Source organism: Orycteropus afer, unplaced genomic scaffold (genome assembly GCF_000298275.1).
Source record: "Orycteropus afer afer isolate SDZICR_OR568_19922 unplaced genomic scaffold, OryAfe1.0 scaffold00143, whole genome shotgun sequence".
Taxonomy (NCBI): domain Eukaryota; kingdom Metazoa; phylum Chordata; class Mammalia; order Tubulidentata; family Orycteropodidae; genus Orycteropus; species Orycteropus afer.
Window position 1 is genome coordinate 5,644,268 of NW_006921730.1, and position 17,075 is coordinate 5,661,342.

The 17,075-nt window shown below is 40.2% G+C and overlaps 1 protein-coding gene across 1 annotated transcript in view; it reads right to left on the reverse strand.

Annotated features, from left to right (window-relative positions):
* The window catches only part of CMSS1 (cms1 ribosomal small subunit homolog), a 520,332-nt gene that overhangs the window by 53,630 nt on the left and 449,627 nt on the right, over window positions 1–17,075 (reverse strand). The window contains exon 3 of the mRNA XM_007945788.2: window positions 2,850–2,941. Within this exon, the coding sequence (XP_007943979.2) occupies window positions 2,850–2,941 (92 nt within the window). The remainder of the gene's footprint in view (window positions 1–2,849; window positions 2,942–17,075) is intronic.

Genomic DNA, 17,075 nt, shown 5'->3' on the forward strand with positions numbered 1-17,075 from the left:
GAACTTTTCAGCTTGAACTTGTCGGCTTCTACACGCTTGTGAGCCATTTATCTAAGATAAATTTCTCTCTCTCTCTCTTTCTCTCTCTATAAATATATATATATATACTTTGCTGGTTTTTGTGTTTCTCTAGAGAACCCAATCCAACACAGTCACCTTCTCATGGAATAAATTTAGGGCCACCTAAGCTCTGGTAGCGTACTGCCTAAGGCACTTGACTGCTAACCAGAAGGCTGGCGGTTCAAACCCACCAGCTACTCCTCAGAAGGAAGATTAGGCAATCTACTCTGCAGTGATACGGCCTGAGAAACCCAAGGAGGGGTTGCTATGAGTCAGGTCTGACTCAACGGTACATAACAACAACAACAACAAGATCACAAATCAGTACTATGAAGAAGATAACTTCTGACAGTAAATGATTCTCTAAAAAACAGAAAATAGTGATGGTACAGATTTGCCACTCAGATAGCTAGAAATGAATGTTAGTAGTACAAACGCTAGTAAACTCACTACCACTGAATTGGATCCGACTCAAAGTGACACTTCCTTGGGTTTCCGAGGCAGTATCCCTACATAAGTAGATTGCCCAACATTCCTTCTGAGGAGTGGCTGGTGGGTTTGAACCTCCATCCTTCTGGTTAGCAGTCAAATGCCTTAGGCACTATGCCACCAGAGCTCCTACAAAGGTTAGTAGGAAGATCAAAAAGGTAATGAAAGGCACAGGTCCAAAAAGCAAAGTATATCCAAATGGCCCCTTGTGGAAAAATCCAAGCAACAATCCCCTGATAAAACTGCATATGACAGACCATGATGATGAGTAGAAACAAGGCACTAGAAGCTGGCTGCCAGCATGGCATGGTACGGTGATCATGGGTTTGTATGGGGGATAATCTTGCATACTCTTATGCTATTTGTTCTTGGAACTTTACTCAAAAGAATATAGCTGGAATTTGGGAAAAATGTGATATAGGAATCCAAGATGTCATTATTATAAAATACATATATACTATAATTCAATTATAATAAAATTATGTTGTTGTTAGGTACTGGCGAGTCATCTCCAACTCATAGCGATCTCATGTACAGCAGAAAGAAATACCATGCGGTCCTGTGCCAGCTCTATGATCCTTGAGCCCTGAGCCCATTGTTGCAGCCACTGTGTCAATCTATCTCATTGAGGGCCTTCCCTTTTTTCGTTGTCCCTCCACTTTGCCAAATATGATATCCTTCTCCAGGGAATGGTCCCTTCTTACAACATAACCAAAGTAGGTGAGTTGAAGTCTGGCCATTCTCGCTTCCAAGGACCATTCCTGCTGGACTTCATCCAGGACAGATTTGTTAGTTCTTTTAGCAGTCCATGGTACTTTCAGCATTCTTCGCCAACACCACAATTCAAAAGCATTGACTCTTCTTCGGTCTTCCTTTTTTCATTTGCCAGCTCTCACGTGCATATGAGCCGATTGAAAATACCATGGCTTGTGTCAAGCTCACCTTAGTCTTCAAGGAAACATTTTTGTTCTTCAGCACTTGAAGAATAGTCCTTTGTAGCAGATTTTCCCAATGCTATACAATGTCTGAGGAGCTCTGGTAGCGTAGTGCCTAAGGCACTTGACTTTTAACCAGAAGGCTGGTGGTTCAAATCCATCAGCCACTCCTCGGAAGGAAGGGCAATCTACTTCCGTAGTGATACTGCCTCAGAAACCCAAGGAGGGACTGCTATGAGTAGGGTCCGACTAGACAGCACATAACAACAACAACAACATATGACGTCTGGTGTCTTGACTGCTGCTTCTGTTGGTGTTGACTGTAGAACCAAGTACTGTGAATTCTTTGACAACCTCAATCTTTTCTCCATTTATCATGATGCTGCTTATTGGTCCCATTGTGAGAATTTTTGTTTTCTTTATATTGAGGTGTAATCCATACTGCAGACTGTAGTTTTCAATCTTCATCAGTGTTTCAAGTCATCCTCACTTTCAGTGAGCAAAGCTGTGTCGTCTGCATAATGTAGGTTGTTAATGAGTCTTCCTCCTATCCTGATGCCATGTTCTTCTTCATATAATCCAGCTTCTTGGATTATTTGTTCAGCATACAGATTGAATAAGTATGGTTAAAGTATACAACCCTGACTCACTCCCTTCTTGATTTTAAACCATGCAGTGTCCCCTTGTTCTGTTCAAATGACAGCCTCCTGGATTATGTACAAGTTCCTCATGAGCATAATTAAGTGTTCTGGAATTCCCATTCTTCTCAATGTTATCCATAATTTGTTATGAGCCAATGTATAATTATAATTATTAGAATTTAATTATAATAAATTAATTGATATAAGAATTATAGTTTATTATAATTATATACAAAAAACCAAACCAAATTCACTGCCATCAGTCAATTCTGACTCACAGCAACCACTCCTTGGGTTTCCAAGGCAGTATCACTATGGAAGTAGATTGTCCAGTCTTTCTTCAGAGGAGTGGCTGATGGGTTTGAACAGCCAGCTTTCTGGTTAGCAGTCAAATGCCTTAGGCACTATGCCACCAGAGCTCCCATATGATATAATAAAAATCTAATGCTGTAGGGGTGTAAAACAAGGAACTCTGATGGCCCAATTGTTAAGTGCTTGGCCACTAACCAAAAGGTCAGGGGTTTAAACTCATCAGCCACTCCACAGAGAGTGGAGAAAAGATCTGGCTATCCACTCCTGTAAAGATTATAGCCTAGGAAACACTTTGGGGCAGTTATACTCTGTCCTACAGTCTCTGTGGGTCAGAAGTGACTAGATGACATACACCACCAACAACAAGAAGAGAGGTGAAAGAGGGTATTTCAGAATCCATAATGACTATTACCTGTTTGGCTTTCTTTGACAGGGCAGGAATTGGAGCTGTCTCCTGCTGCATCATTTCTGTGTCTCCTCCTCCTTCTTCACCATCTGATGCTTCTAGGAAATATAAAGTTTAAAAATTAGCTATCACTCTCTCTCCCTTCTATTGTTGGTGCAACCTTTCTACAATGTTATATTGCTTGATTTAATAATTCCACCTCTAGAAAGCGGAATGTAAGTAAATAATCCCAATCGAAGACAGAGACTTAAGCTCCAAGATTGGAGTCTTATAAAAATGAAAACTTGAAGATTACCTAGATATCTAACATTGCTCTTGTTGGTAGGTGCCATCGAGTCAGGTTTGACTCATAGCAACCCATATGTACCACAGAACAAAACAATGCCTGGTCCTGTGCCATCCTCACAATCTTCACCATGCTTGAGATCATTGTTGCAGCCACTGCATCAATCCATCTTTCTGGGGGTCTTCCCCTTTTTGCTGACCCTCTACCAAGCATGATATCCTTCTCCAGGGAATGGTCCCTTCTGACAACATGCCCAAAGTAGGTGAAACAAAGTCTGGCCATTCTCACTTCTGAAGAGGATTCTGGTTGCATTTTCTCCAGGACAGATTTGTTTGTTCTTCTGGCAGTCTTTGGTATTTTCAATATTCTTCACCAACACCATAATTCAAAGGCATCAACTCTTCTTCAGTCCTCCTTATTCATTGTCCAGCTTTCATATGCATATGAAATGACTGAAAACACCAAGGCTTGGATTAGGCACACCTTAGTCTTCAAAGTGACATCTCTGGCCCTTAACACTGTGAAGAGGTCTTTTTCAGCAGATATGCCCAGTACAATATGTCATCTAATTTCTTGACTGCTGTTTCCATGGGTGTTGATTATGGATCCAAGTAAAATGAAATCCCTGACAATTTCAATCTTTTCTACATTTATTGGTCCTGTTGTGAGGATTTTTGTTTTCTTCATATTGAGGGGTAATCCATACTGAAGACTGTGTAGTGTTCGTTCTTCATCAGTAAGTGCTTCAAGCCATCTTCACTTTCAGCAAACAAGGTTGTGTCCTCAGGATATCGCAGGTCGTTAATGAGTCTTTCTCCAATCCTGATGCCATCTTCTTCATATAATTCAGCTTCTTGGATTATTTGGTCAGCATACAGATTGAATAAGTATAGTGAAAGAATATAATCCTGATGCACACCCTTTCTGATTTTAATCCATACAGTATCCCCTTGTTCTGTTCAAATGACAGTCTCTTGGTCTATGTACAGGTTCCTCATGAGCACAATTAAATGTTCTGGAATCCCCATTCTTCGGTTATCCATAATTTGTTATGATCCACACAGATGAATGCCTTTGCATAGTTAGTAAAACACAGGTAAATGTCTTTCTGGTATTTTTTGCTTTCAGCCAAGATCCATCTGACATCAGCAATGATATCCCTCATTCCACATTTCCATTATATGTTATGTGCCATCGAGTTGGGCCCAACTCATAGTGACCCCTCCTTGGGTTTCCGAGGCAGTATCACTGTGGAAGTAGATTGCCCAACCTTCCTTCCGAGGAGTGGCTGGTGGGTTTGAACCGTCAGCGCTCTGGTTAGCAGTCAAGTGCCTTAGGCACTATGCTACCAGAGCTCCTCACATTTCCATTAGGAAAATTATTATGAAATATTCATATAATATGCCTTTTGGCAGCCTTCAAAAAATAATGTTTATTAAAAGCTTACAATGACAAAAAGCCATCTTATTTCTTTTCTTGTGCTTTGGGTGCAAATTTACAAAGCAGATTTGTTTTACATCCAGCAGTTCATGCACATTTGATTTCATGGCCCGATAACAATCCCAACCATAAAAATCTCTCCTCCCTTCTCCTCCCTGTGACTATCCCCTCCCTGTGCCCTTCTTATCTATGTTTTCCTGTCTGTCCAGCTTTGCCTGTATGTGAATGCTGTCCCTCTAATGTCTCATGGCTGATTGATCTAAGGAGTGCATCTCCCTAGGATAGGTGGGTGCTTCTCCCTGGAGTAGATCTTCTGCATGTAGGTCTTTCTACTTTGGGGCTGAGAAGCAATCCATAGAAGTGAGTCCATTTTTAGGAACCAAAGGAAAACCCAGGGCCATAGTGTCAGGGGTTCCACCAGTCTCTGACCAGTAATTCTGGTCATTTTTGTGTTTTTGAATTTTATTCCACATTTTTCCTACTACTCTAATCAGGATCACCAATTTTGATCCCTCTCTGAGTGGTTGGCATTGGTAGCCCAGCACCATCTAGTTCTTCTGGTCTCAGGGTCATGAAGGCTGAGGTCCTTGTGGTCCATCATATCTTTGGAATAATTGTTTCCAGATAATTTTGATCTTCTTCACTTTTCTTTGATTCAGATGAGAGGAGATCAAGAGTTGCATCTTAGATGGCTGCTCAAAAGCTTTTAAGACCCTAGTCGCTGCTCACCAAAGTAGGATGTAGACCAAGATTGTTATGTACTATGTTGTGCCAATTGAGCATGATGTCCCCTGTGACTATGGTCCTGATAGTGATTCTCTCTTTCTAGGCGTTTGGTTGTCTCTTAGAAGCTACTCCAACCCTGTCCTCTGTTACTTCTGTGATGTGTGTCGATAATTTTGTAGTGTAAGTACACATGTAAGATGATCTTCAGCCAAGTCTATCCTTGGTCTAGGATGTATTCTTGTTTGTCTACCCCCACCTGATCTTCTCACCTGTCTTTGCATTTACCCATAGCCTAGTGTTTGGTGCCAATAGTAATGCAGTATTGTGCATGTACTAGGATTTGCCTCTGTTGTCTATAGCTTTTGTGCACATCTCTGTGGCTTCTTTTTGACAAAAAGCCATCTTAATAATAAATGATCAGAACTACCATTATCAAGCCATCACTACATGTTTAACTTGTGCTTTGTATATACATTGTCATATTTAATTTACAATGTAACTAATGATTTTACAGACATTGAACCACCCATCCCCCATTTCCAGATAAGAAAACAGCCATTTAGAGAGATCGAGTAATTTGCTTGAGTCCATCATTGCAGCCACTGTGTTGATCCATCTTGTTGAGGACCTTCCCCCTTTTCACTGACTGACCCTCCACTTTACTAAGCATGATATCCTTCTCCAAGGAATGGTCCCTTCTGACCACATGACCAAAGTAGGTCAAAGTCTGTCCATTCTTACTTCTGAGAAGCATTCTGGCAGCACTTCTTCCAGGATAGATTTATTCATTCTTCTGGCAGTCCATTGTATTTTCAATATTCTTTTGCCAACACCACAATTCTAAGGCATCAATTCTTCTTCAGTCTCCCTTATTCATTGTCTAGCTGTCACATGCATGTAAAGCAATTGAAAATATCATGGCTTGGGTTAGGGCGCACTTTTGTCTTCAAAGTGATATCTATGCTTCTTAACACTTTAAAGAGGTCTTTTGCAGCAGATTTTCCCAGGGCAATATGACATCTGATTTCTTGACTTTTAAAAAACTAGGTTTTGTATTTATTAATTCTATTAATTTTCTAATATTTTAGTAGGACATTTAGCTCACTGAATTTTTCTTTTTTGTCCTTTTCTAATGTAAACATTAAGGCTACACATTCCCTCTAAATTCAACTTAGGCTGCATACCACATGTTTTAATATTATAGTATTTTTACCATTTAATTCTAAATATTTTTTAGTTTCCATTATGATTTTTCTTTGACCCATGAGTTATTCAGGAGTGTAGTTTTTAGTTTTCAAACATATATTTTTAAGGTTATTTTTTTGTTTGCATTGTGGTTAGAAAAATGGCCTGTATGCAATTTTTTTTTTTTTGGTCAAAGACCATATAAGATATCAGTTTAGGTTTGTGAACTATGTGATCTTGGTTGCAACTACTCAACTCTACCTTATAGTGAGTGAAAAACAACCTCCTATACAGTATTTAAGGAGTTCTGGTAGTATAATGGTTAAGGCATTTGTCTGCTAACCAGAAGATTGGTGGTTCAAAGCCACTAGCTGCTCTGCAGAAGAAAGAAGAGGAAGCCTGCTTCCATAAAGATTTAGTCTTAGAAACATAATGCAGGTTGCCATGAGCCAAAATTGACTCCATGGCAGTGAGTTTTGGTTTAGACAATATTTAAATGAGAAAGCATTTAAATGAATGGGTGTGGCTATGTTCCAACAAATTCTTTACAAAAACAGGTGGCTGCAGTATTTGGCCCGTGGGCCCTATTTTGCCAATGTCTGCCTTAGCATATGATTAATTTTTAAAACTGTTTCAAGTTTTTTTTTTTTTTTTTTCTGTGTGTTTGTGTGAAAAGAAAGGACAGTTCCTACATTGTTCTAAATATTTTCATAGATAAACCTGTTAACTATATTATATGAATTGTTGTATCTTTTCAAATATTTGTGTATCTTAATATCTCTCATTCTTATTTTAAATATCCCCTTTTTCCTTATAATTCTACTAGTTTTTATTTACCTATTTCATGCTTACATTATTAGGTGCATACATACAACTTAGAATTGTTATGGCTTCCTGTTGACTTTTTTTTTTTTTTAAATCTATGTTGTTTAATTCAGTTCAATTTGACTTTTTTAAGTGGCTCTTCTGGAAAATGCTGTGGGGTGCAGTTCTACTCTGGTTACATTCTAGTCACCAAGAATTGGAATTGACTTGGTGGCAACGGATTTGGTTTTGGTTTTCTATATTTCTACGGAAGCAGCAGTCAGGACATTAGATGACGTGTAGCATTGGGAAAGTCAACTGCGAAGGAACTGTATCAAGTGCTGAGGAGCAAGGATATCTCCTTGAGGACTAAGGTGAGCCTGACACAAGCCATGATATTTCTAATCGCCTGGTATGCATGTGAAAGCTGGACAATGAATAAGGAAGACCGAAGAAGAGTTGATGCTTTTGAGTTGTGGTGCTGGCGAAGAATGCTGAAAGTACCGTGGACTGCTAAAAGAACTAACAGATCTGTCCTGGAGGAAGTGCAGCCAGAATGCTCCTTGGAAGCAAGAATGGCCAGACTTTGTCTCACCTATTTTGGTCATGTTGTCAGAAGGGACCATTCCCTGGAGAAGGATGTCATGCTTGGTAGGGTGGAGGGTCGACGAAAGAGGGGGAGGCCTTCAAGGAGATGGATTGATACGGTGGCTGCGATGATGGGCTCAAGTATAGCAGGGATTTTGGGGCTGGCGCAGGATCCGGCAGTGTTTCGTTCTGCTGTGCATGGGGTCGCTATGAGTCGGAAACGACTCAATGGCACTTAACAACAACAACAACAACATATTTCTAGAGGCAGTCAGCCGTTCTCTGGGATGTCTATATTATAGACACTGAAAAGGAATGCTGGAGACACAGCTGTACTTAAACACTCTAAAGTGTTTTGCTAAAATTACTCATCCCTAGGAGCCAGAATGTTTTATTTGGACAGGAAAACCAGGGCCGGGAACTACTCTTCAAGAACCATGTTCCCAGCTCATTAAGAGGCTCCCACCAGTATCACTGGGAAAGAACACAATTCCCACATCCAAAGAATAGGACCTTGAGACTGAATCCTGAGAAGGCTTTAAATCCAAGCCAGCAATACAGATCACAGGAGAGAGGAGAGGAGAGAAAAGGAGGGGAGGGAAGGGAAGAGAGAAGAAAGAAGAAGAGGGAAGCAAGAAGCAGTGAGAAGCCTAGCGGAAGGTGGTGCCCTCAGTTCTGACTCCACTTACACAAAGAAGGAAGCTCCACCCTTTATTGCTTCTACATGCTTCTCACAATAAATACTACAGATACACCATCACAAAACACATCACAACACAGCACAACAACCCAAAGGCTTATAATCAATTAGAATCTGAGCGAATCTCATTTACTCTGACTGTTCAGAATGCTCACTCTCCTTGTGTACTTGTTTTAACCTTTTTTTTTGTTGAAATGGAATCCCAGCCTTCAAAATCCAGCTCAGGTTCACCTTCCCTGTAAAGACCTTCCTAAAGCAGAAATAAAATTATTTTAGGGTTCTGACTAGCAAGTGGGAGCTCTGGTGTTGTAGTGCCTGAGGCATTTGACTGCTAACCAGAAGGCTGGCGGTTCAAACCCACCAGCCACTCCTCAGAAGGAAGATTGGGCAATCTACTTCCATAGTGATACCACCTTGGAAACCCAAGGATCTGACTCAATGGCAGTGAGTTTGTTTGTTTTTAAACTAGCAAGTAGCTACAACTTTCACTGAGAAAGGAAATGGAGAGAAAAGAAGGAGACCCGAATCTCCTGTGCCAATAAAGAATTCATTGAAGGAGGTGTCAGGAAAGGCAGCAAATCCAAGCCTGAAATGGTCACATGCGATGCAGGGCACATGGTGACCTTGAGGGACATGCTTAGAGCAGTTTAGGCAGGCTCAGTGTCCAATCTCCTGGCCTTTTCTGGACACAAAGTCCTGGGGTCCAGGTGGTGGGGCAGAGAAATCTCAGCTTGGGGGAGAGGTGATGGTGGTTATCAGGCTTTATGTTAGTGTGGCATTATGCTCCTCCAGTTTTCTCTTGTTTTGCTTTTCCTAGCCACCCTAACTACAGTAAGATACTGAGTGTGGTCTACCTTTCCATTGCTTAGCCTTCTCAAGATCACTTTTTCCTCTCTCCAAGTTTTTACATAACAAATACTTCCGAATATCAGTCTCTGTGAGTTGGTTCAAGTGTTTTCTTGTCATTCTGAACCAAAATGAAGAGTGGAGTTACCTTCCTCTCTTTTATCTTGCCATTTCTAGTGGCAGTTGCAACAGCCTGATCTACATTCCAAGAATGCGCCTATTTTCATAGCTGAGTATGTCTGTAACAACGAATCCAGAGTTCGTTTACAAAATAAGTTGCCAGTTCCCACAAAAAAATTGGAATAAGACAGCAAAACTCTGAAATGAAGTCTCTTTATAACTCCTGAAAATCTGAGGAAAAGTACCAAGACCAACAAAACTAAACTATCTGTCTTCTAGTTGATTCCTAGTCATGATGACTCCATGTGTGTCAGAGAACTCCATAGGGTTTTCAATGGTTTTTTTTTTTTTTTTTGAAGTAGTTCACCAGGCCATTTTTTGGAAGCATCTCTGGGTGGACTTGAATCTTAAAAGTTTCATTTACCAGTCAAGAGCACCCTCCAGGGACTCCCAAGACCAGTAACATTGTCTCAAAAATACATGATTGAAGAAAAAATGTTTCAACTTCTTTTTGTGGGAACCTTACATTCTACAAAAGAAGCTCTGGTGGCATATTGGTTAAAGCTTTCAGCTGCTAACCAAAAGGATGGCAGCTCGAACTCACCAGCTGCTCCATGGGGAAAAGATGGGGTATTGTGCTTCCGGAGATTTACAGCCTTGGAAACTGTATGGTACTGTTTTACTCTGTCCTATGGGGTTGCTTTAAGTTGGAATTGACCCGATGACAGCGGGTTTTTGGTTTTTAAATGCTACAAAATTTCTGTTGTAGTTAGTAGAACTGTCAGTAGAACTGAACAATGAAAGCTATTTTTCCAAAAGTTTGACTGCTCCACGTTAGTGATGATTACTTATTTATCTTAAAAAATACACACAAGAAAGTCTCTGGGCTTAACTCTGGTTTTGCATGACTCACAGATAAAAATCAGTGTGTCCTCAAGAACCATGAACCCTTCTTAAGACAAGGCCTTCAGAGCCACAGAAGCCTGACCACCTATGTGAACGCTTCCTTAGTAACCACACTGAAGCCTGGCCTGCCATGGATGTGGAAGGACCTTTAAGACCAAAAATCAGGGTGCCGCAGTACTTGCCCTTGCCTGTACATTACAACAGTGCTGTGGAGATCATGCACATATCAGAGGACAACTCTGCTACAGAACAGCTGTTGTCTGTCCTGCAATAGGCATATTTTTCCCCCTTTTATCTTACTTTCTTTTTAGATTACAAAAAACAAACAAACAAACAAACAAAAATAAAACCAAACTCACTGCCATTGAGTTGACTCTGACTCATAGTGACCCCCTTTGGGTTTCTGAGGGATAAATCTTTATGGAAGTGGACTGCCCAGTCTTCCTTCTGAGGAGTGGCTGGTTTGAACTGGCAACCTTTTGGTTAGCAGTCAAATGCCTTAGGCACTATGCCACCAGAGCTCCTTTCTTTTTTGATTAAGGGGGAAGGGGGAGAAGAAAATTATGTCAACTTGGGCAATATGACTTTTACTTTAGTCTTCTTCCTTTCCAGCTTATTCAAATGTTCAAATAATTACAAATTTGGGAGCAGTTTTCAAATGAGCACTTTAAATTCAACCTTTTCTGGTCAACCTTTGCAGTTGGAGTTAGGTGACTAGAGCCATGCATGCTGGCCGTGGGACTGTGGGCCTTAAAATAATGTTATGTTAATTCATTGAGCATACGTGATACAAGAAGCCCTGGTGGCAAAGTAGTTAAGCGCTTGGCTGCTAACCAAAAGATTTAAATCCACCAGCCATGCTGCAGGAGAAAGATGCCTTGGAAATCTATGGGGCAGTTCTACTCTATCTTACAGGGTCTCTATGAGTCAGAATCAACTTGGCGGCACAGAATAGCAACAATACATTTGGAAGAACATGAAATCTCTGTCCTCAGAATGGAAAATTAGAATAATGGTAATGATTCTTATATAGTCCTTAATTTGTGCAAAACACTGTATACATTAACTCACTTAATCCCATAGCAATTTCATGAGATAGGTACTATTATTATCATCTGTTTACAGATGTAGAAACTGAGGCACTTGCTCAAAGTTAGTCAGAGACAACGAGTGCCAGATTTTGGCCCAGGCAGTTTTTATGCAGGGTCTGCTCTTAAACACTATGCAAGATCCTCTCTAGCTTGGAAAACAAGCAAAGTTCCCTTCCCTGATTACCTCTCTGGTGGTACTGGTCTCTAAGCAGGGTAATGGAATCACTGAGACTTTGTGGATAGAGATAAGTTTCACATAGTAATGTATGTTCTTATATTTGAATAGCACTCATCTAACGTCATGTTCATTAAGTAAGTCAGAAAAGGTCATGTTGGGGCGAAGCTATTACAGATGGCAGGTAGCCCACTGCCTCCACTCCCTGCCTCCGATAAAACCCAGTTAGTCCAGGTATCTGTCAGTGCCTTTCCCCTCTTTCCCCACCCTATATTTGATTCCCTCCCCAGATTACGGCTTTTAACTGGGGAGAAAATACATCATGGTTTGCCCAGGCCAGTTCCAGTTTATGCTTGTCATCCCCACATTCCATCTGGTTTAGTATCTGTCCTAGATTTAACATTTTGAAATAAATAATATTAATAATAGTTACAATAAAATAACCTTGGGTGGATTTAGTACACTTTCACTGTGTCTTTTCACCTGCTGCCACCATCTTGCCAAGTATTGTGTGAGACTCAAGAGAATGCATGCTAACATATGGTTAAATCTGAAAGATGACTCCAGTAAGCAGGTCTCTTTTTAACTATCACTCCCCTTTCAAGAACAGCATGTAGGTTGCTCACTGATCAAAACAAAGTATATTTGAACATGAGTCATGGGGACTCTTAACTCCTTTCCATCTGGGATGGTATTGGGAGTAGTATTTGATGCTGTTAGCCCTGCTGGCATCTGATGAACCAGTCATTTCATTTTGCCCATGCAGTTATCTGTGAAACATGGTGGTGCAGATAAACAGAGCCAAAAAAAACAAATAAACAGTGTGAAAATGAACCAACTCTGAAAAAACCACTCACTGCTGTCGATTCGGTCCCAACTCATATTGACCCCTCCTTGGGTTTCCGAGGTGGTATCTCTACAGAAGCAAATTGCCCAACCTTCCTTCTGAGGAGTGGCTGGTAGGTTTGAACTGCCAGCCTTCTGGTTAGCAGTCAAATGCCTTAGGCACTATGCCACCAGAGAATAATTATTCTGCTTAAATGGTTTAAGGAATTAATATAATGAAGTTATTTTAAAAATACTTCCTTTAATGTACACAACTATACATATATTAGTTATCTATTGCTGTGTGACAAATTGTCCCACAACTTAGCAACTTAAAATAACTTTCTTTTTTCTTTCTTAAATATCATAGTTTCTATGGGCCAAGAATCCGGATTTGACATAACTGGGTGTTTCTTGCTGAAGGTCTCTCGTGAGGTTGCAGTGAAGCTGTCAGCTGAGGCTGCAGGTACCTCAGAACTCAATTGGGACTAAAGGATCTGCTTCCAAACTCACTCATGCAGTTGTTGGCAGCTTTCATTCCTTGTGGGCTGTCTGAATGAAGGCCTCAGTTCTCCTCTTACCATGTGGGCCTCCATGTAACATAATATAGCAGCTTACATCCCCCAGCATGAGTAATCCATGATATGGAAGCCCTTAGGTGTTTCATAACCTAATCTTAGAAGAGATATCCCATTACTGCTGCCATATTCTAATTATTAGAAGCAAGTCAGTAAGTCTATCCTACACCCAAGGAGAAGGGATTACCAAAAAGAGTATGGTACGGATTGTTGGGGATAATTTTAGGTCACTGGAGTAGGGTTCATTGGGGGTCATTTTTGTTGTTGTTAGGTGCCATCAAGTTACTTCCAACTCATAGTGATCTCAGGTACAATAGAACTAAACATTTCCCAGTCCTGTGCCGTCCTCCACCATCTTGCCGAGTATTGTGTGAGACACAAGAGAAATACATTGATGCCTGAATCCACTGTTGTAGTCATGGTGTTAATTCAGTTCATTGAAGGCCTTCCCCTTTTTTACTGCCCCTCTACTTTACTAAGCAGGATATCCTTCTCCAGGGACTGGTCCTTTCTGACAAAATTTTAGAAGGGGTCATAACCAAAACATGTTATTTCAATATTTTAAAAAATATATATTTTTAATATTTTTTTTTTTTAAAAAATAGAACTGTATTCATCAATATAAAACCAATTTATCAATCAAAAAGTAAGTGTCACAAAAAATTTTTTTATTACTGTTAGTACTCTGTCTTACCTCAAAACAATGTTCTGGCTTGGATAATAAACTATATGGTCACTATGCCTTTGGCAGCTTCTTGATTGGTTCTCAGCATCTCCTGACTGCCTCTTGTGATTTCATGCAAATGGCCCTTTCTTCCTGACTTAGTTCCTTGGATCTTAGATCGAATCTGTTGTCTACATTCCAATATCTAGTAAAATCTACTCATTTCCAACCTGGTGTCACATCGGGCACAGTTCATTTGTCATACTGTCCAGAAGCAAGGTAAGACACTGTAGTATTCAGAGCCCACTATATCTGAATCAGTAGAACAAGACTGGATTTTGTGGGGGAATTTGTTGAAGGATTTATTGGAATTGGAGTCTTAGGCATTTAGGCTCATGGATTCCTCATAAGAAAATCATGAGGGCAAAATACAGGGTGTGTTGAAGGTAAATACAAGGTTTGTTGAAGGTAAATACAGGTCACACAAGGATGTGTGCATGGAACAAGACAAAGTGGGAGCAAGGTGTAGAATCTGGAGCCACCAAATCCACCAGTGGCCAGGCAGATTTTACACTGGCATTGGGAGAACAGCATATTAAGAGGGGCCCCTTGAAAAGGCTCTGTTCAGTTACATTCAGGAAACGCTAAGCAGAAGGGTTTTCTTATTGCAGGAATTCTTTAATATACTAATATGCATCATGACTCTCCAAGTGAGGGTATGGGGACGAGGCTTATGTTACTCTTTTTTAAAAAAAATTATTTTATTATTATTTTTAATTTTTGCAGTGTTCCCCCACCCCCACCCTTCCCACCCCAGTAACCAACAAAGAAAGTTTCCTTCCATATATAAACCTTTCCTTGACTTTTTAACATAATGAATGAATACAATATTTGTCTTTCTGTGATTGGCTTATTTCACCCAACATAATGTCCTCCAAGTTCATCCATGTTATGTGGTATTTTGCAGATTCTACATTATTCTTTAGTGTTGCATGGTATTCCATTGTGTCCATGTACCATAGTTTAGTTAATCCATTCTTCTGTTAATGGGCACCTAGGGTGTTTCCATCTTTTGGCTATTGTAAATAGTGCTGCTATGAACATGGGCGTGCATATATCTGTTCTTGTCCTGGCTCTCATTTATTTAGGATATGTATCTAGTAATGGTATTGCTGGATCAAATGGTATTTCTAACTCCAACTTTTTAAGGAATCGCCATATGGCTTTCCACGATGGTTGTATCATTTTACAGTCTGATCAGCAGTGTATAAGAGTCCCACCCTCTCCACATCCTCGCCAGCATTTGTTATTTTCTGTCTTGTTGAACTTTGCTATTAGTGCTGGGGTGAGATGGTATCTCGTTGTTTTGATATGCATCTCTCTAACGGCTAATGATTGTGAGCATTTCTTCATGTGTTTGTTGGCCACCTGAATATCCTCCATGGTGCCTTGGGCTTATTTGGCCCTTGAACCTTGCTCTTTGAAGCACACCTATTAACACCTTCCAGGACAGTTCTCTGTGCACCACAGTTTGGGGAATGCCAGTATAGAGCCGTAGGTGATGGATGAGGTCCTAGAAGACCTAAATTCTAGTTGTATCTTTTGTGATGTTGGGCAAATCATTTACATTATGTCATATTTTTCTCCTTTGTGGACTGATGAAGTCATCCTGCTGTGATTTATGATTCCTTTTTAGTCTAAGCCAATTTCTACTAAAAATTCTATACACCTTGGACATGTCAAAATTTCCAAAGTGAGGCAGAACATTGAAGCACAGAGGGATAAGGTAACCTTTCAAAAAATATAGGTGAACATGGTCCTATTACATGGGTATGGGAGTTACATCATGTTGCCCAAACAGAAATTTCAGAAGGAAAGAACCCATGAAGCTGCAGCTAGATCTGTTATCCACTCACCCTTGTTATAAAGTGTGATCCAAGGAAGAAAAATGGAAAAGCGTACTATTTCTGGTAAAACCTATAGCCTTTACAGAGATTTCAACTACCTATTAGATCACTGAATATATGCCCTTAATGTACATCTTGTGAATAGTTAAAGGTGGCTGTAATGTTCACATGCTTTGCTTCAGAAAACTTAACTTTCTTACCTAGTCTTTCAATGGAGAAAGCCAGATCTAAACTGCTTTTCTATGTAGCTTAGGACAACTTACTTTATTGTTTCATCTTTCCAGTTTCCTACTGGTAAAAATGAGTTTAAGAATTTTAGCCTATCAATTGTTGTTGTTGTTGTTGTTGTTGTTGTTTGCCATGGAGTTGACCCCGACTCAGAGCGACCCCTTCTTGGGTTTCCGAGGCAGTATCACTACAGAAGTAGGATTGCCCAACCTTCCTTCTGAGGAGTGGCTGGTGGGTTTGAACCTCCAGCCTTCTGGTGAGCAGTCAAGTGCCTTAAGCACTATGCTACCAGAGCTCCTAACAATTAATTACCAATTATATGGCAAGTTTCAGAAAAGGATTGGTATTTGGAATGACCTTCAAGAACCACAACTCTGAGGTCTTACACGATAGGATGACATAAACCTGAGATGGAATAGCCCAATGAAGTAAATATACAAGACTAAAGATTTGATTTGTTACTATTATGAAAACAACAACAACAACAAAAAATGGTTGCAATAAAGTTGACTTCACTCATGGAGACCCCATGTGTATCACAGCAGAACTACGCTCCATAGGGTTTTCAATGGCTGATTTTTTTGAAGCAGTTTGCCATGCCTTTTTTCTGAGGCACATCTGGGTGGACTTGAAACTTTCCTCTGTCAGTGAGCAACTGAACACATTAACCACATCACTCAGAGAATCTAAATACTGTGTTCATTATCAATTTGGGGGGAATCATCACTTTTCAATACTTCTTTTTTTTTTTCACATTTTCCTCGATATAAAAATAATATATAGTCACTGTAGAGATGTCAGGAAATAGAGGAGTAAAGCAGGGTACCTCATACTCAGTTGGCATAACATACTATACAAAAACATTGTTCTACATCCTACTTTGGTGTGTGGCAACTGGGATCTTAAAAGCTTGCAAGCGGCCATCTAGATGCAATGATGGGTGTCTCCTCATCTAGAGCAAAGAAGAATGAAGGAAACCAAAGGTACATGGAAACAGTTAGTCCAAGGGAATTGTAGACCATGCAGTCCTCAGCCTATATGACCATGAGAGCAGAGGAATTACATGGTGCCTGGCTATCACTATCAACCACTCAGAGGAGGATAGGTGTAGGAGATCCCAGTTAGAGTGAGAGAACAATGTGGAACAAAACTCAAAATCATAA